The sequence below is a fragment of the Perca flavescens genome, chromosome 15 (genome assembly GCF_004354835.1).
Source record: "Perca flavescens isolate YP-PL-M2 chromosome 15, PFLA_1.0, whole genome shotgun sequence".
Classification (NCBI taxonomy): Eukaryota; Metazoa; Chordata; class Actinopteri; order Perciformes; family Percidae; genus Perca; species Perca flavescens.
Genome location: NC_041345.1, coordinates 4,302,779 through 4,323,301, shown reverse-complemented (window position 1 = coordinate 4,323,301; position 20,523 = coordinate 4,302,779). Strand labels below are relative to the sequence as shown.

Here is a 20,523-nt window from a genome sequence, read left to right as displayed (position 1 = left end):
GACTTCAGTTACTTTAATCATCAGAAATGTCGGTCTATATTCCCATCTGCGAAGCTGAATGATCTGACCGTGACCCTGAATGTGTGTTTACTGGACAAAAAAAAAAAAAAAAAAAAAGGCAGCCACACTTACAGCTTATCATCAGCAGAAGCAGCAGCTCACTAAGTCGTCTATTGAATGTCTACATTTGGTCAGCCAATATCATACCTATCACCTGGTAGATACACAGTATAGCTGCTGGTTTCTCAAAGTATGACAGGTCAGTTTTGGGGGTGAAATGTCTCAGTGTCTCATTCTGTATTTATTTATTTATCTTAACAGTGGTCGATGCTGTTTTCCGGACTGGTCCTGAAAAGGCCATTAGGGCTGTTTGAAAAAAAGACAAGATTAGGTCAGAGTGACGTAGAGAGATCGATAACGTTCCCCTCAACAATGAAATTCTTCAATATTCAAACTAAAAAGATCACGTGTTCCCCTGTGATAGACTTACGTATGAGGTGCTTTGCTTTTTTTGCGAACGAAATGTTTTATTAAAGGTTGTCATTATGAAAACTTAAAAATAATAAGAAAAAAACATTTTTGTATTGATCCAAGCCACAAGCTGATCATTTATATGATCCATGGTCCCTCTTTCCCTTTACTCTTTTGTGAGGTCATTCATTTCTGACTTATGTAAGATGCACAAAAACAAAACTAACCCTACAAAATAGTCCAAAAGTAAAAAATCAATTAAAACGAAGAAGAGATTTCTTGGCATGTTGGAAGTAGATCAACAGATATCCAACGACGTCATTGCTTCAAAGTACATTTTATACCTGCTGTACCTTAATCCAGGTTTCCAGGTTATGCCTTTGAGTCCCACCAGAGATTTAAAGTATATGACAGAGAAGTGTGACTGCTCACTACATCACACACATGACACAGCAGTTTCCATGATGCCTGAGCTTTTGTCTGTCTGCTGTGTGTATTCTGCTGTGATAGCTGTGAAAAAGCGTACAGTCTGAAGGTAAAACTACAACTCTCCTTAGGGCTGTCACACGGAAAAACTTAATCCATCAAGTTATTATTGTGTCCATCTCCTGATACTGAAATGCTATTTGAACATCAATGATACTTACCCTGCAAGTTAGTTGTCGTTTTCCGTCACTTGGTTTTAATTGGAGTTCCTTGTTCTTCACTTCTTAAAGTCTAACTTTCACTGTCCAGAGCAAAGGTCCCACATCCTTAGTTTTAGTGTTAGTATGTGGTCTGTGATTTCTTGTCCTCTCTTCATTCTTCCTCTCTTTTAGTTTCTCCTTTTAGTTTCTTCTTCATCGCTTATTCATTCTTTCATCCCCGTTGTTTCCACTGCCTCCTTACGCTGACTATAATCCTGTCGATGCAGAGCTCTCCTGTGCATACTCATTCACCCCAGGCTGAAAATGCTGTGTCAATCTCCCCTCTGCAGACCGTGGGTTCGGAAGGGAGGGAGGGAGGGAGGGATGGATGGGTGAAGGAGGAGGAGAGGAGAGGAATTAAAAGAAAGGCAAAGAGAGAAAGGGAGAGGAGATGATACCACTTTGTCTGTGCACTCCAAGCATGTGTAGGTGTGTTGAATAAAGCCTGATGGGCACATGCAAGCAAACGAGAGCTCGTTTGAGTCATGATTTCGAGGCTAACACTCTTCGAGGAACAGCAGACATGAAACTGTAATAACATGGGAGTTAATCGGCCTGCAAACATCTAGCAAACAAAGCCCCGCAGCTGTGTTAACACGTGTTAAATGACACATAAACACAGAGTTACACAGGGAAGGAAAGAGCTGTTTGAAGGTTTCGAACAGCGGTGCAGCAGTTTTTCAGCCCTGCTTCATTTTGTGCTGAATTGCACTTTAACCTGAATTTAACCTTGGTGGTTCCATAATGTATGCAAAATAGGAAGGTAAAGAATGGCCTTCCCACTTTTTATCCTTTGACTGGGAACGTTTTTTTTTAGCATTGTAGCACGAGTATTTGGTTGAAGTATAGTTCAGCTAATCTCTTGGTTTCAGCTGTGATTTTCCAGTTCATTCAACTTAATGATGGAGAATATATGAGCCTGTAGGCTACTACTGTATTTGCTGTTATGGTTATATCTGAATGGTTGTTGAACATTGTACAGTATGCCTTTTAGTGACAGAGATGACAGGAAGTGAGGGGAGACGCAGGGATGGGAGTGGCATGTAACAAAGGTACGCGGTCATATGCAAGCTGGGCTCAAGGGTGCCCGGTGGGAGGGTCATTGGCAATATTGGCGAATATTTGATGATGATTTGTTAGCAAATAAAAGTAAACAATTGTAAAAAAGTAAAACTACATTTAATAATAAATAAATGTCCCTGTTAGTGTGCAACACAGTTCGTGAAATGGTCACTTTATGTAATCTATTTGATGCATGTACACAAACACGTTTATCTGTTTTTTTTCCATGATGGTCAGCACGTTTTTTATAATGCCAACATTTGCATAGCTGTATACAGCGGGACAGTTGGGTTTAGATAAAGAAGAACGGGACAGTTGGGTTTAGATAAAGAAGAACGGGACAGTTGGGTTTAGATAAAGAAGAACGGGACAGTTGGGTTTAGATAAAGAAAAACGGGACAGTTGGGTTTAGATAAAGAAGAACGGGACAGTTGGGTTTAGATAAAGAAAAACGGGACGGTTGGGTTTAGATAAAGAAGAACGGGACAGTTGGGTTTAGATAAAGAAAAACGGGACAGTTGGGTTTAGATAAAGAAGAACGGGACGGTTGGGTTTAGATAAAGAAGAACGGGACAGTTGGGTTTAGGAAAGAAGAATGGGACAGTTGGGTTTAGGAAAGAAGAACGGGACGGTTAGGTTTAGGAAACGTGACACGCGGGACACGATCCCCAGTCTCCTGGGTGAAAGTAAGATGCTTCCCATTAAAATACATTAGTTTAAAAAACGTGCTGACCATCACGAAAAAACAAGATAAACGTGTTTGTGTACACGAATCAAATAGATTAGATAACGTGACCATTTCACGATTGTACGGTTGTAGTGTGTCAAATAACTTGTGTTAATTTGTAAGCAGCGTTTCAATCTTGTAACATTATGCTAGGTGCCTTTTAAATCTCTTTTACTATCATGTTTTATAGCTACAGTGTTAGGTTGAAAGGTGAATTACAGCTGTGTATGTATAAATGTAGTGGAGTTAAAGCATCCCCAAATGGGAAAACCTTTACCTCAAGACTGTACTTAAGTTAGAAGAAGAAATCTGTATTTGTCACACACAGTACCATGAGCAGGGGAATTTGTTCTCTGCATTTTAACCCATCTAAACTAACTAATTAGGGCAGCCATAGCCTGGCGCCCGGGGACCAACTCCAGTTGTAATGCCAGTACGTAAGTCAAGTATAATTGCAGGAGCTACCTAGCATGCATGTCTTTACAGCAAGGGAGTAAGTGCACTTTTCCACTTCTGCTCATTTAAAAGAAAAGAAAAAAACTAGCTACAAAACTACATGTTAGCTTTCTACCTTTCATGTAACCATCAGAGGTTTGTATATAGTGTCTGAAAAACAGGACGAGCGCAACAGCAGACTTCTAAACCACCTCAACACTCTCACCTTAACTTTGTGTGAGCGAATAAAGACTGACATAGTTTCGTTATGCTCAACAGAAAGACCCCAAGAGACAGTTTCTAGTTTAATTTAGAATCCCTTGCTCCACATGACTATATGACATATGAATTGAGCAAAAACTGTTTCTATGGAAACAGCTCCCCTCCCCACCTGCCCTCACCCGCAGAACCCCTTTTGCCCCCTCCCCATCGCTCCCTCCCTCTCCCTCCCTCTTGCGCTCCTTCTTTCCCTGTCACTCTCTGAAATTATAGAGCAGAGGTGGAAACTCTTTTCAAAATGTCTCCCTGAATAGGGATGTGGGTGTGCATCTGTCCGTTTGACAAATTCACAGAGGAGAAACGGGGGGGGCAGATGGAGATGCAGCACTGTAACAGAAACTTAGAGGACAGATAGAGGGAGTGTTTGAGGGTAACGTGTAGACTGCGAAGGAAGTGGAACATGTGAAAGAAGTGTGTTAGAGTTGTGCTGTTGAAGATGACATGACGAGAAAGATCCAAGGGTCAGTTAAACAGACTGTGTGAGTATATAGGACACACTGGAGCCTAATTCAGTACAGTTATAGCAACACACACACACACACACACACATAAAGAGAGAGAATAACTCAAGAGTAATACTCAACCACACATCAGGTCAGTCCAACAAAAGACATCTTGAATGATGGGTACAGCAGATTAGTACGGGTCAGCCAATATAAACATACATGTTGAAATGTATGTTATGAGCATTTCTGTGAATTCTTTCTTAAATTATTGAACTTTTAAAGTTGGAAAGAATATATGAATTATAGGGTGTGGTCTAGATCTACTCTATCTGTAATGTGCCCTGAGAATAGCTTCTGTTATGATTTGACACTATACATAAAATGTAATTTTTTTAAGATTTCTTGTGGGGCTTTTCTGCCTTTAATTGATAGGACAGCTAGGTGAGAAAGGGAGAAGACATGCAGGAAATGGCCACAGGTCAGATTCGAACCCTGGACCTCTGCGTCGAGGCATAAACCTCTGTTTATGTGCGCCTGCTCTACACACTGATCCAACCCGGCCACCATAAAATGTAACTGAATTGAATTTAAGAAACAGAAAATGCTACGTTAGGAGTTTTTCTTTATCCTGACTTTGAAAACTGGTCTGGAAGAGATTGTTTCAGGTCTAATTCTGGTCAAATTTGAAAAATGTTTCTTTGTAGCTGCCTTAGAACCTAAATGAAGGGGTGACCTGTAGCTCACCCAGTAGAGTGTGCGCCCCATGTAGGCTAAGTCCTCGGCAGTGGCCCGCGTTCTGCTGCAATTCGTCTCCCAAAGACGACATGGGAAGCCCCCAAAACAATCATCAATACAAGAAAAAAGAACCTAAATGAAGAAATGTCTACTCTGTTAGTCTGCTGCCCATTTAATACAAGCCATTTGTCATTGTTACATTGATAAATAGGTTTACAATGTGAATTCAAACTATGTAAAAGTCAAATAAAGCCTCAAATATGACTTAGACTGTAGAGAATATAAAGACTTAAGCAGCTAGAAGTTCTTTTTTTTACAGGTATAACATTGTGGAATAATCTGCCGCTTTCTCTCAAAATTGTAAATACCAGGGGGGCTTTTAGACACAAAGTAAAGGTATTTTTATGGAATAGAGTAGCCAATATTTTTTAGTTAGAGTAGACTGATTATTTTATGTGATTTATGATTCTCTGATTTTAGAATGCTTTTAAACCTTGGATGATCTGTATTATATGTTATTGTCTTTGACCTGAAATAGGTCTTCGTTATGTGTTGCATGTTTTAACACCAAGGACCATGTTGGAAATAAGTGTTTACACTTTAACATGCTATCCTTTGGATTATGTTGTTTGTCAAATCCAAAATAAATCAAATCAAATAAAAAAAAAAGAAAAAGACTTGGATAGCTGTGATAATGCTCAAGCTTTAAAAAGAAGCTCCAGGTGGTTAATTTGCATGAATAAATATATCTTTTAATTACCCTGTAAGGGACGTTTTAAAGATAATCACAGCTTTTACCAGCTGTAGCGTCAGTGCTCACAGCGGAGGGGAGCCTTTGCCATAAAGCGTTTGTGGTTTTAAACAGACATTAAATGACTGGGTACCGTCCATAACAGGAAAAAAAGATTATGTATGATGGGATAAAATTAGGAGATTGAGGGTTGCAGACAGACTGATCAGACAGTCACTCAGTCCAGCAGCGTCTGAGGGCAGACCGGACTGTGTATAAATAGCTACTAATCAGGCCTGGGTGTCAGATTAGTTCCCATAACCTTTTGCTCAGCACACGCTCATTACGGTAGCCTATGTATGGGTCAGCTCTGTCCAGAAGATGTCCTCTACAGTACACTTGTCTTGAATAACTCACCCCTAGAAGACTAATTAACCATCATTGTATTGCATATTTTATATGTAATTGTCTGTTTCGACTTATTTCCTCCCTTTTTATTTTTCATTTATCACTCTTACTCTTCTTGACTTCTTCACATAATATGAACACTTGTGCTTGAGAATAACACTCAACTTGAACAGCCTAGTAACAGAAGAAGGGAGCCCAGGCTCTGTGCTTGATGCTTCAGGGGTGTTTACAGAAGATGCTACTGTGTGTGTGTGTGTGTGTGTGTGTGTGTGTGTGTGTGTGTGTGTGTGTGTGTGTGTGTGTGTGTGTGTGTGTGTGGTGCCCCCTCACTTCTCCACAGATGAGGTGTAAGTAAGCTGAGAGCATTTCCTCTGTAATCTAAGGTGCCCTGTTCTGATTTTTAAGACATCAAACATAGGAGTAGGATGCAGGGCAGAAGGATTTGTGTGATAAACGAAATCAGCTGCAAATTGTGGAATAAGAGGGAGGACGGAGGAGGAGATGGAGGCGATGGGATTCGATGGAAGGGGAGACACAGAGTGATGAGAAATGAAGGGAGAGTGATTTTAGGTTTTGTCTGTGATTCAGGGAGCAGAATTAGGAGAAAAGAGAGACAGGTAGAGCGGTTGTGCCAGAAGACAGAGAGGGTGGAGAGTATTTTAAACACTGAAAAGCATGAGTACAATGCCTTCAGTGGATGAAAAGGTTTTTGGATAGGATGATTTTAGCATTCTAAAAGCCTCATCTCTATTTCCTTTATATAAGAATAACGCAAATAGAAACAGCTCATCACACAGATGACGACTTAAAACATCCGTCCCTGTGTGGGATGAGATGTTTTCAAATTACAATCTGTCACAAATAATTGTTCATTATCTGTGACATATGATTGCTGATGAAATCTACTAATTTAAGTTTGAATCATTTCAATATTATTATTATACATTTTTGCATCTAATTACATTTAATTATGCGTATTAACATCTCAACCTGCAGGTGCATTTTTTTTTTTTTTTCAACCTGAAAGTGCATATTATGATCATAGAGTGCATATTATTTTTTATATATATATATATATATATATATATATATATATATATATATATATATATATATATATATATTAATAATTAACAGTCTATCTGTATGATTCATGCAGACCTACTAACGGTGATAAAGGATGTAGGCAAAATAAGGCCATTTATTTGTAAAGCACATTTCACACACAAAGGCAATTCCAAGTGTTTGGCATAATGTGTTATACCATCAAACAGGAAATGCAAATAAATTATTGAAACACAAATTAAAAGGATAGAAACCATTATTACCAAAAACAGCTAAATTAATACAAGATAGGTTTGTTGCATCTCTCTCTCACTTGTTTCCTGTCATCTCTCCACTATTGTGATCTGATAAAAGGCATATAATGCCCCCAAAATGTCTAATAATACATTTTAACAAATTTTAGACCAACTTATTGTATAAATAAATCAATGATTCAGTAAGCCTATTTCACCCACATAATTATATTTCTAGCAGTGTGGGGATGGCTTTGAAACAGTAAATTAATAAAATGGTAAAGCTTAATTTTACTGTTTGTGATTTTCTTTTAATTTCCTATCCTATCCTAAAAGTATAGTATGAAGGAACAACAATAATCTGATACTGGAAAATAAAGACAAAATTCCCATTTATGTTTAAAGAAAAAATAATGGAAATCCAATGTAAATCCATTTTAATGATTTTCCTCCTATTGAAAAGAATGGTGTTCTAATTACTTATTGCCTACAGTCTGTCGCCCCCTGCTGTTTAATCTGGGTTGTAGCCTACTTCTTTTTTTTTTGTGAAACATTTTTTATTTGCACCTTCAGACATACAAAACAAATTCCCCAGCGTGTGACAGGTAATAGCAGATGGTGCACAGAACAGATAAACACAAATTGAACAAGAACAAAAACCCTCTCCCACCTCCCACCCTCTGCAGTCTCGAGGAAAAGAAAACAAACAGAAACCACAACTTGCCTAATCACTCTCCTCTAGTTCTTGTGGGGTTAAGGTCATTAAGTCTGATATTTGTGCTGCTGCGCTTTTCCATAGGTCTATAGTTGATGACTTGGCTTTGTTAATCCTTGCTGTAGAGAGCTCAAGCATAACTATGTCCAGAAAAAACGCCCAACACAGTTGAGCCGGCTAGCCAAACTTTCCTCTGTCTCCCAAGTAGGTGTAATTTAGAGTCGTCATTAAGTAACAAAACGATCGGGTCAGTAGGAAGTCCACATCCTATCACATCAGATATTATTGATGTTGTTTTATTCCAAAACTCATGCACCTGTTCACACTCCCAGACTATATGCAGGAAGGTTCCAGTGTTCTCAGGTTGACAGAACATGCAATAGGGAATGGGAATTACTTCAGAAACATATCTCTTCTGGGAAATCCAATATGTCCTATGACATATGTTGAAGTGGATCTGCTGGTGATTTGGGTTCTTGGAACAGTGGAATATGTTGTCACAAACTGTCTCCCAATTAATTGTGTTCCCCTCGGGGCTCAGCTCTCGTTCCCATTTCTTTACTATGTTTTCCTGTCGATACTTGCATCAGTTTAGCATAAATCGTGGACACTAATCCTCTCACAGGAAAATCAAAAAAACATTTAATGACTGGGTGTGCCTCAAGACTGTTTCCCCATGGCACTCCATAACATTTTAGGGCTGATCTTAAGCGAAGATAAAAGTAGAAGGATGTTCTGGGGACCTCAAAACTAGCTCTCAGGTCTTCAAAACTCAACGTACCTTTCTCATTGAATAGCTGGTCTAAAGTATAAATACCCATGTCACTCCACTGCTTACAAGCAAAGGTTTTGTTACCAGGCATTAACTGTGCATTGTGCCATATTGGGGTATTCAAATGCCACTTATTGGTGTAGCATAGTTGCTCCTCCACGTTTTTTAAAGTTGGTCAATGTGTTGGTGATAATAGGGTTTGTAGCCTACTTCTTGAGGATGGTCCATAAACCAACCATACAGCCAGTCAGTGCATTAGCATGAAGTTAGCCAGAGAAAGTCAAGCACCGGGTAAAGTAAATATATTATATTATATATATTATATATAATATATTTATAACATTACTAATTAACTAATTAACAAGGGAATTTCCTTTGTGGCACATGTGTCAAACTCAAGGCCCGTGGACCAAATCCGGCCCCTTGCAGATTATGATCTGGCCCGTATATCAATTTGGGTTCACAATACATTTTGGCCCGCCTAGTTGTGCGCCAAACCAAAAATACAGGAAAGTGTTTTTCTAACTGCAATATCCTGACATTCAAAGCAGAATTTGGCAGATTTGCCAACTCTGAGACTCAGAAACTCAGAAGCAGAGAGAGAGTTTTCATATTCAGGCTGAGATACAGGCTGTTGTTAAAAATAACTGCATAGCGCCACCAGTGTTGGGAAGGATACTTTCAAAACGTATTTCGTTACAGAATACAGAATACATGCCCACAAATGTAATTTGTAACGTATTCCGTTACGTTACTCAATCTGAGTAACGTATTCTGAATACTTGGATTACTTCAGGATTACTTCCACATTGAATTGCGTTTTATAGGTGTAGGAATGCGGCTATCACATCCAGCTTACTAAACAGGCCTATAATGGTGTGTTCTTTTTATTCCAACTGGCTGAATGTGTACCTGAACAAGCAGATAGATTATGGTATTGGTAGTCCCGAACTGCATTCTACAAAAATCTAACCGCGGTCTAAGCTACCACAAGCTAATTTTAGCTAACGTTAGTTAGCATGTCAAACGGGGCTATAGTCTTTAAACGGCTCTGGAGCTAGTACATCAGCACCTAGGAAAATGTAAAGTCGCACGTCAATGTTAAAATAGCAAGGTGACCAGTAAAACTACAGCAGACGACTACCCTTGGCTAATTAAAAAAATAACTTACTTTAAGATGCTTCTTCAGGTTGGAAGTGGAGTAATTTGGAGCTGAAAGGAGGTTGGTTGCTGGCAAGCAGAGGCTGCACGGCACAGTTAGCTGTATTTCATTCTCCCTGTTCGTTCTTTAATGTGAAATGCTGTTTGAATTTCCAAGATAGAAACTTATTGCTGCCCTGGCTCATTGTGACTGATCAAGGAAGCTAATTTTTTCGATTTCATATCGGGGCTACTGGAAAATGCGATAGAGTTGCCTTTTATTCAGAGTGAATAAACTCGTGAAACAGAGAAGTATCGTCAGGTAATCCATTGATTTTAACAATGTAACTGTATTCTAAATACCAACTAGTTAAATTGTAACTGTAACGTAATACAGTTACTCATAATTTATATTCTGAATACGTAACGCCGTTACATGTATTCCGTTACTCCCCAACACTGAGCACCACTTTGAATCATTAAATGCCATATCTTTCAAACATTCTGGGTATTATTCAACTTTTCAAAGACATTCATACTAATTAAACCCATTCCCTCTTTTTCAACTATTCTCACTACTTTCCTTCTTCTAACACACGTGTCAAACTCAAGGCCCGCGGGTCAGTATCCTGACATTCAAAGCATAATATGGCAGATTTGCCGACTCTGAAACTCAGAAATTCCCCCAGAAGCAGAGAGAAAGTTTTCATATTCAGACTGAGAAACTGGTTGTTGTTAAAAAAAAATTATCATTGTTTTGTTTGATTAGCTAAGGAACTCTTTTAATGACTTTTGTAGGGCTTCTTGTCAACAAAAATGCGACAAAAACCGCAGATGTCGGAAGATGTCGGAAAAAGCAACAAATTTACAAAAAGGTAAGAAATGTCTGAGAAAGCCACAAAAAAGTCGGAACAAAACCAACTAAAATGAGGAGAAAAGCTACCAAAAATGTAAAAAAAAAAAAAAAAAAAGAAAAGTGACATGCAGTAACAAAAGCACGTCAATAAACTCTGTGTGGCCTATATTAGAAATGATTTGGTGTGGCCCTCGGTGGGATACTCTTTTTCCAGTGTGGCCCTCTGGGAAAATGAGTTTGACCCCAGATATATATATATATATATATATACGTCAATGGTTTTACTTTGGAAAAACTCGGAACCGGAAATGGATACATTAGCTTGACGCTGGTTACGTGTCCGAGCTGTCAGCCACGTCACCTCCTCCGAAACAACTTTCTTCTCAGTTCACCGCAGACACAGCTGAGTTTATGAGCGGACTCAGTAGAAATATGATCTAGTTTATTTACATGCTTTTAGATAACGTGCCGACGAGCAGTCGGACGGACTCGGAGTTCACCGTGCAGCCGTTAGCTTCTGTTTATCTCGGCTTGTCGTTGTTTTACACTCGCTGAGCGCGTTTGCATTTTTTTTTGTGGCTTAACAACTCGGCACTGTGTCTGGAGGACGTGTAAGGCCTTTACGGAGTTGTATTAACGTTTTCTTATCAAAGAACACCAACAACATGAATGTGTTTCGTCTGGCGGGTGACGTGTCACATCTGGTGGCTATCATTATCCTGTTACTGAAGATATGGAGGTCCAAATCCTGCGCTGGTAGGCTGACACTTGACAACACTGCACTTTAACTTACTGGTGTGATATGAACTGCCTCGCTATGGCAATATGCACGCAGTTGTACACAGTGCAGACCATAGACTGTATATTATTATTAACAGTCTATGGAATAGACCCAGCTGTGACTCACAAGTACAGTGTTTTTTGGTTTTTTTTTTTAGATATCAGTTCAGTTTGTAATGTAGGGTGTTGGCATCATGCTGAGGGGTTCTGCAGAAGTGGAAGCTACGTGGCAATGGTAACAATGCAATCTGCTGCCTGCTCCACCTATTACACATAACCCCTGTTGTTATCAAAGAAACAGTCTGCAGTACAGCTGCTCATTTTGCTGTTAAATCATAAAATTGGAGGCGATTCATAACATTTTCTTGTTATATATGTGAGCTGTCCTGGACCAGAAAGTGGCCATTTATTTTTGGCTGCACATTAGATAGGGATTAAACTCGTTTTCTCTCTCTCTCTCTCTCTCTCTCTCTCTCTCTCTCTCTCTCTCTCTCTCTCTCTCTCTGTGTGTAGGAATCTCAGGGAAGTCTCAGGTGCTGTTTGCACTTGTCTTCACCACCAGGTATCTTGACTTGTTCACATCCTACATCTCTGCTTACAACACGGTCATGAAGGTAAGAGTGTAGATCACACACAGATACATTCACACATGCCGTGACCCAGAATCTGAACCCAATGAAACCATGCTCTGTTTTCACTAAGAGGTCATGCTAGCACAACAAGTTAGGGCGATTCATTTTGCAGTAGTTAAAAGTCCAAAATGTGTCTCCAAATGTTGCCTCTATCACACACAAACACAAAAACACACACCCAGGTCAGTCAAGGTTCACATACATACTGTAGGTAATTACCACTGTATGCAAAGCAGTCTGTCCTAATTACTACAACGTTTCACGGTGTTTACATGGACTTTAATGGCCAATATACAGTCTAATCAATGTCCAACTCTGCTCTCAGGTGGTGTTCCTGGCTATGTCCTATGCTACTGTGTACCTGATCTACATGCGCTTCAGGAACACGAACAACTCTGAGAACGACACGTTCCGCGTGGAGTTCCTGTTGGTGCCAGTCATTGGGCTGTCCTTCCTAGAAAACTATGCTTTCACCCCAATGGAGGTAAATAGGCACTCAGGTGGTAGCTTCAATACATTTGTAGTAGTAGAAGAAGTGTAGAAAAGTTTAAATATCATAAGATCACTCATGGCTGATAAACCTGCAGCTTGAGGGGTTTATGGTCACTTTATGCCCAGTTTTTATTAATGTTGTGTATGTAGTATATTTAAGTCTCGTGTATCTCCCTCCTCACTGATTCCGTCCAGATCATGTGGACCTTCTCCATTTTCCTGGAGGCCGTGGCCATAATGCCGCAGCTCTTCATGATCACCAAGACCGGCGAGGCGGAGTCCATCACCACCCACTACCTGTTCTTCCTCGGCCTCTACCGAGCCCTCTACATAGCCAACTGGGTGTGGCGTTACCACACCGAGGGCTTCTTCGACCAGATCGCTGTGGTGTCCGGCGTCGTGCAGACCATTTTCTACTGCGATTTCTTCTACCTTTACGTCACAAGAGGTGAGTAAAGAGTGACTATTGCAAAGTGGATTATTTAGTGTACAAACTGTTGGCTTTGGAGACTTCTGGCTGATTTCAGCTCCGATTGCTTCAGATCAGAGGTAAAGCACTTATGATGGTCCTAATCTATAGAGCTCCAGCTGGTGTTTTGACCTTTCCTGAGTAATCGGTCACATCATCTGTGAAATATCAAAAATAATGATAAAGCTCATCATTTGCCAGACCTGTGGCCAGGTTGGATCAGTGGCTAGAGCAGGCGCACATATACTGAGAGGTTTATGCCTCGACACAGAGGTCCAGATTAGAATCCGACCTGTGACGATTTCCTGCATGTCTTCCCCCCTCTCTCTCCCTCCCCTCTCTCTCTTTCTCACCTAGCTGTCCTGTCAAATTTAAAGGCGGAAAAGTCCATAAAAAAGAATCTTTAATTAATAAAAAACCAAAAATAATAATTTGCCAGATGGAAAATTGTTTGGCAAATACCCAAAGTAACATTTTTCTTCTGATATAAAAGAGGAAATTTCATTTTGATTTGTTGTACATGTATTAGTCAGGGCTAGGCTGTGGGCCGTGGTTACCAGAAATTAATTTTTATTCTGTAAAGAGTATTGTTTGCTGCGCTGTTAGTTTTTAATCTGGCTTTTCCAGTTCAAGAGGACAAGTGTCCTTCTCGGCAGCAGTTCAAACAAAGAGTAGGAATCTGGTTAGGAGACTGGGAATAGTGTTGGGTGTTAGCTCACCTGGTAAACAGAGAAATGGGAAACGTTTGATTTTTGTGGTTTCGAAAGCAAACTCTCACCTCAAGCCTGCTTTGTTCTTCCTCTTTGTCCTCTGCCTGTCTGCAGTGCTTCGAGGAAGAGGAAAGATGAGCCTGCCGATGCCCATTTAAAACCGACGTCTGTGCCGCTCAGCCACCCATCTGTGCCTGCTCCAGCTCAGCATCTGAACACAGACCCTGCCGTTCAACTGTACAATGGGACTAATGGTCTGACATCATTCTGTAGACCCAAATGTGTGCGTCTCTAGAGATTGATTATCTGTGTGATTGGTACTTTGAGTGTGAGCCTGTATGTCTGCAAGTGCGTGTATGCATATGTGTGCGTGTTATTTTTTTCTTTCTTTCTTTATAAGATGCAAATGTGACACTTGAGATGTGTCCCCGATGTGCACGTGGAACTTAAATTCAGGGAAGTGATTGACACTATAGACACTGTGTAGTTGTCTTCGCTTTCCCTTTTAGGGTCCGAGAGAGACGTTGGCTCTGGAGACTGTTACAATATTGAATCCACACAATTGTAAATCGGGTAGATTGTCTGTAGCTTCAGTGTTTCCTGCGTTAAAGCTGTAAGAGTGTCCAAAGTTTCATGTCAAACCTTTCTACACTTTATCCAACATTTTACCATCTCAGTCTTCTCTGATCATTAACAGGAGTGACATACAGTATATTGCAGTACATCTTCCACAAAGGGTCTTCCTTTTTGTTTGTCATTTTAACACTCCCTGAGTAGTTTACTATATTATATGCAAACGACTTTACTTATTGCTAAGTATGTTCCTTTTTGTATTTCCACTTAATCCTCGTCTTTTATATTCCAATGTATTTCTTCATGGGAGAAAAAAAGAGCTAAACATTTTGTCCTGTCCTAAATGAAATGATGCCAAAGATAAAAAAAAGATGACTGCTGCAATGTTTTAATCAAACATGTTTTTGTCTTTCTTTGGTCGTTTCCTTGACTGAACTGTCTTTTTTTTTTTTTTTTTTTTTAAAGGGGGAAATGGCAGCAGTGTGTTAAATTTCTGTAAAAGATTAAACTGTTTTTGTCACAATAAGTTAAATTGCAAACCATCTGAATGACATTGCCTTTTTTTATAACATGAGTTATCGCAATTCAAAGGTGTGGCTATGTTCTTTGTTACCAATCCACATAGACTGCAACACACCAGGATGTTTACCTTTCTGAAGGGTAAGGCACACGCATTCTTATTTAACAGTGTGGTGTGAAAGTGCAGTTGTGCATTGTTCTGATGTTAAACCGAGACTTATAGCATTAGATGCACAATGAAGAAACACTGCTAAATAGGGCTGAAACTATTATTTTCATAGTCTATAAATAAACTTGCCTAGTTGGTTAAACTTGATTATTTTCCCCGATTAATCGGATGTGGATCAATGTTTTTTTTAATAATCAACACGTTTATTTCACACGTCATCAATGTATCATTAAACACAATTTCATAAGGTACAATGATCATATATAAGCCGCGTGAAGTGGGGAACCCAAAATGAGCTACTAAAAGCTTTTCGGAGGGGGGCCTGATAACGATAAACAACAACAGATAATATACAATCCAAAAACTCAATTTGCCATAAACACAAAATAGACAATACAAAATACAGACACTTGACTAACCTAGACAAATACTACAAACAGACAGACGGTCCCAGCACAAACTAGCCTATAGCATTTAAAGAATAATCAACAATCATGTGTTATGAGCAACTTTTCCTTGAGGCTTTTCTTGAAGATGGAGGCAGAATACGACACTTTCAAGTTTTCCTCAAGCTCGTTCCGAATCTGCGGTCCCCTACAAACTACACTCACCGGCAATTTCCACTGGATGCGGAGTCATTAAGTTTCTATTAAAGTCAATCTGTGTATTTCCACAGACTGCGGAACGTCTGCGTCCCGACTCCGTCCCAGTTCCGTCAGTCCGCGGCCCTCCGGAGCAGATACGCAGAGCTTCTATTTTTGACGGACAACGGGGAGCTCCTCAGCAATTCAGCACACGGCAGATAGTGCGGGACAGGAAGTCGAGCACATAAACAAAATAAATATCCGGTTAATTTTCAAAATAAAATACACCGTGCTCACGGCGGATCATATTTCCCTGCACTACACCTTGAAAACAGCACAGAGTCGTTTCCCCTCTACTCCTCTGGATGGAAACAAACTGTTGTTGGTTTTGTGGTTCTATTCTACGTGAATTCGCGAGAACTTGTGGGTCCTCGTGACTACAGCTGTCAGTCACGGCCGCAGCCGTTCCGCAACAAATCCGGACGCAAAATTAAAAATCCCACTATGGCCACGCCAAGACCCGCCCTACGAAGCAGCTCGATTGGTTGGGGTTAGGCATTTCACCTCGAGTGGTTAAGGTTAGGGTTAGGGGATTGGTCAGGGGATAGGACCTGTACGTGTAAGCATGGACGCCTGGCCAATAGTAGTGTGTGAACGCTATTGAAGGGCGGGTCTTGGCGTGGCCATAGTGGGATTCGTAATATCGCAATCCGGACCCGGTGGGTATTGACGTAACGGTCCGCAGCCGTTACGCATCCAGTGGAAATCCCCGGTCAGGCTCGTACGCTTTAACCGTCGTTTTTTTTGGCAGTAATTAGGTGTTTTTTTCCTTGTGTCGTAAGCGTGCGGGGGACGATTTATTGGAATAAGCTCACACAAACGGTATTTAAACCTATGGATGACCTGGAATATCATGCCAACTCAAAGATATTCAGTCTACTGTCATTGAGGAGTGCAGAAACTAGAAAATATTCGGTAACACTTTACAAGGTACACAAAAAAAATAGGTAGTTACTGTTTTTGAAAGGGTAGTTACTGTTTTTCAGAAGGGTAGTTACCCTTTTAGTTTCCCTTTTTCAGAAGGGTTAGTTACCCCTTTTCAAAAGGGTAACTAATCATTCGTTACCCTTCTGAAAAAGGGTAACTAATCGTTCGTTACCCTTCTGAAAAAGGGTAACTAATCGTTCGTTACCCTCCATTCTGAAAAAGGGTAACTAATCATTCGTTACCCTTCTGAAAAAGGGTAACTAATCGTTCATTACCCTCCATTCTGAAAAAGGACAACTAATCATTCGTTACCCTTCTGAAAAAGGGTAACTAATCATTCGTTACCCTTCTAAAAAAGGGTAACTACCCTTCTGAAAAAGGGTAACTAATCATTCGTTACCCTTCTAAAAAAGGGTAACTACCCTTCTGAAAAAGGGTAACTAATCGTTCGTTACCCTCCATTCTGAAAAAGGGCAACTAATCATTCGTTACCCTTCTGGAAAAGGGTAACTAATCATTTGTTACCCTTCTAAAAAAGGGTAACTACCCTTCTGAAAAAGGGTAACTAATCATTTGTTACCTTTCTAAAAAAGGGTAACTACCCTTCTGAAAAAAGGGCAACTAATCATTCGTTACCCTTCTAAAAAAGGGTAACTACCCTTCTGAAAAAGGGTAACTAATCATTCGTTATCCTTCTGAAAAAGGGTAACTAATCATTCGTTACCCTTCTAAAAAAGGGTAACTACCCTTCTGAAAAAGGGTAACTAATCATTCGTTACCCTTCTAAAAAAGGGTAACTACCCTTCTGAAAAAGGGTAACTAATCATTCGTTATCCTTCTGAAAAAGGGTAACTAATCGTTTGTTACCCTCCATTCTGAAAAAGGGCAACTAATCATTCGTTACCCTTCTGGAAAAGGGTAACTAATCATTTGTTACCCTTCTAAAAAAGGGTAACTACCCTTCTGAAAAAGGGTAACTAATCATTTGTTACCTTTCTAAAAAAGGGTAACTACCCTTCTGAAAAAAGGGCAACTAATCATTCGTTACCCTTCTAAAAAAGGGTAACTACCCTTCTGAAAAAGGGTAACTAATCATTCGTTATCCTTCTGAAAAAGGGTAACTAATCATTCGTTACCCTTCTAAAAAAGGGTAACTACCCTTCTGAAAAAGGGTAACTAATCATTCGTTACCCTTCTAAAAAAGGGTAACTACCCTTCTGAAAAAGGGTAACTAATCATTCGTTATCCTTCTGAAAAAGGGTAACTAATCGTCCGTTACCCTCCATTCTGAAAAAGGGCAACTAATCATTCGTTACCCTTCTGGAAAAGGGTAACTAATCATTTGTTACCCTTCTAAAAAAGGGTAACTACCCTTCTGAAAAAGGGTAACTAATCATTTGTTACCTTTCTAAAAAAGGGTAACTACCCTTCTGAAAAAAGGGCAACTAATCATTCGTTACCCTTCTAAAAAGGGTAACTAACTACCCTTCTGAAAAAGGGTAACTAATCATTCGTTATCCTTCTGAAAAAGGGTAACTAATCATTCGTTACCCTTCTAAAAAGGGTAACTACCCTTCTGAAAAAGGGTAACTAATCATTCGTTACCCTTCTAAAAAGGGTAACTACCCTTCTGAAAAGGGTAACTAATCATTCGTTATCCTTCTGAAAAAGGGTAACTAATCGTTTGTTACCCTCCATTCTGAAAAAGGGCAACTAATCATTCGTTACCCTTCTGGAAAAGGGTAACTAATCATTTGTTACCCTTCTAAAAAGGGTAACTACCCTTCTGAAAAAGGGTAACTAATCATTTGTTACCTTTCTAAAAAGGGTAACTACCCTTCTGAAAAAGGGCAACTAATCATTCGTTACCCTTAAAAAAAAAAGGGTAACTAATCACGTTATCCTTCTGAAAAGGGTAACTAATCATTCGTTACCCTTCTAAAAAAGGGTAACTACCCTTCTGAAAAAAAGGGTAACTAATCATTCGTTACCCTTCTAAAAAAGGGTAACTACCCTTCTGAAAAATCTAATCATTCGTTACCCTTCTGGAAAAAAGGGTAACTAATCATTTGTTACCCTTCTAAAAAAGGGTAACTACCCTTCTGAAAAAGGGTAACTAATCATTTGTTACCCTTCTAAAAAAGGGTAACTACCCTTCTGAAAAAAGGGCAACTAATCATTCGTTACCCTTCTAAAAAAGGGTAACTATACCCTTCTGAAAAAGGGTAACTAATCATTCGTTATCCTTCTGAAAAAGGGTAACTACCATTCTGAAAAAGGACAACTAATCATTCGTTACCCTTCTGAAAAAGGGTAACTAATCATTCGTTACCCTTCTAAAAAAAGGGTAACTACCCTTCTGAAAAAGGGTAACTAATCATTCGTTATCCTTCTAAAAAAGGGTAACTACCCTTCTGAAAAAGGGTAACTAATCGTTCGTTACCCTCCATTCTGAAAAAGGGCAACTAATCATTCGTTACCCTTCTGGAAAAGGGTAACTAATCATTTGTTACCCTTCTAAAAAAGGGTAACTACCCTTCTGAAAAAAGGGTAACTAATCATTCGTTACCCTTCTAAAAAAGGGTAACTATACCCTTCTGAAAAAGGGTAACTAATCATTCGTTATCCTTCTGAAAAAGGGTAACTACCATTCTGAAAAAGGACAACTAATCATTCGTTACCCTTCTGAAAAAGGGTAACTAATCATTCGTTACCCTTCTAAAAAAGGGTAACTACCCTTCTGAAAAAGGGTAACTAATCATTCGTTATCCTTCTAAAAAAGGGTAACTACCCTTCTGAAAAAGGGTAACTAATCGTTCGTTACCCTCCATTCTGAAAAAGGGCAACTAATCATTCGTTACCCTTCTGGAAAAGGGTAACTAATCATTTGTTACCCTTCTAAAAAAGGGTAACTACCCTTCTGAAAAAGGGTAAGTAATCATTTGTTACCCTTCTAAAAAAGGGTAACTACCCTTCTGAAAAAAGGGCAACTAATCATTCGTTACCCTTCTAAAAAAGGGTAACTATACCCTTCTGAAAAAGGGTAATCATTCGTTATCCTTCTGAAAAAGGGTAACTAATCATTCGTTACCCTTCTGAAAAAGGGTAACTAATCGTTCGTTACCCTCCATTCTGAAAAAGGACAACTAATCATTCGTTACCCTTCTGAAAAAGGGTAACTAATCATTCGTTACCCTTCTAAAAAAGGGTAACTACCCTTCTGAAAAAGGGTAACTAATCATTCGTTACCCTTCTAAAAAAGGGTAACTACCCTTCTGAAAAAGGGTAACTAATCATTCGTTATCCTTCTGAAAAAGGGCAACTAATCATTCGTTACCCTTTTAAAAAAGGGTAACTACCCTTCTGAAAAAGGGTAACTAATCATTTGTTACCCTTCTAAAAAAGGGTACCCTTCTGAAAAAGGGTAACTAATCATTCGTTACCCTTCTAAAAAAGGGTAACTAATCGTTCGTTACCCTCCATTCTGAAAAAAGGCAACTAATCATCTGTTACCCTTCTGAAAAAGGGTAACTAATCATTCGTTACCCTTCTAAAAAAGGGTAACTACCCTTCTGAAAAAAGGTAACTAATCATTCGTTATCCTTCTGAAAAAGGGTAACTAATCGTTCGTTACCCTCCATTCTGAAAAAGGGCAACTAATCATTCGTTACCCTTCTGGAAAAGGGTAACTAATCATTTGTTACCCTTCTAAAAAAGGGTAACTACCCTTCTGAAAAAAGGGTAACTAATCATTCGTTACCCTTCTAAAAAAGGGTAACTATACCCTTCTGAAAAAGGGTAACTAATCATTCGTTATCCTTCTGAAAAAGGGTAACTACCATTCTGAA

General features: G+C 39.4%; 1 protein-coding gene across 1 annotated transcript; it reads left to right on the top strand.

Annotated features, from left to right (window-relative positions):
* The first annotated feature begins 11,064 nt into the window (after nt 1-11,064).
* kdelr3 (KDEL endoplasmic reticulum protein retention receptor 3) lies at nt 11,065-14,948 on the top strand. The gene is made up of 5 exons (XM_028599795.1): nt 11,065-11,516; nt 12,054-12,154; nt 12,498-12,656; nt 12,860-13,112; nt 13,958-14,948. Exons 1-5 carry the CDS (start codon nt 11,426-11,428, stop codon nt 13,999-14,001), a joined length of 648 nt encoding a protein of 215 aa, XP_028455596.1. The 5' UTR covers nt 11,065-11,425; the 3' UTR covers nt 14,002-14,948.
* The last annotated feature ends 5,575 nt before the right edge of the window (nt 14,949-20,523 follow it).

Bases quoted from the DNA above. Each gene is read 5' to 3' on its own strand.
- kdelr3 (XM_028599795.1), top strand. From the start codon at position 11,426: ATGAATGTGTTTCGTCTGGCGGGTGACGTGTCACATCTGGTGGCTATC. The intron at 12,155-12,497 runs GTAAGAGTGTAG...CTCTGCTCTCAG, and splicing joins CTTACAACACGGTCATGAAG to GTGGTGTTCCTGGCTATGTC. The intron at 13,113-13,957 runs GTGAGTAAAGAG...GCCTGTCTGCAG, and splicing joins CTACCTTTACGTCACAAGAG to TGCTTCGAGGAAGAGGAAAG.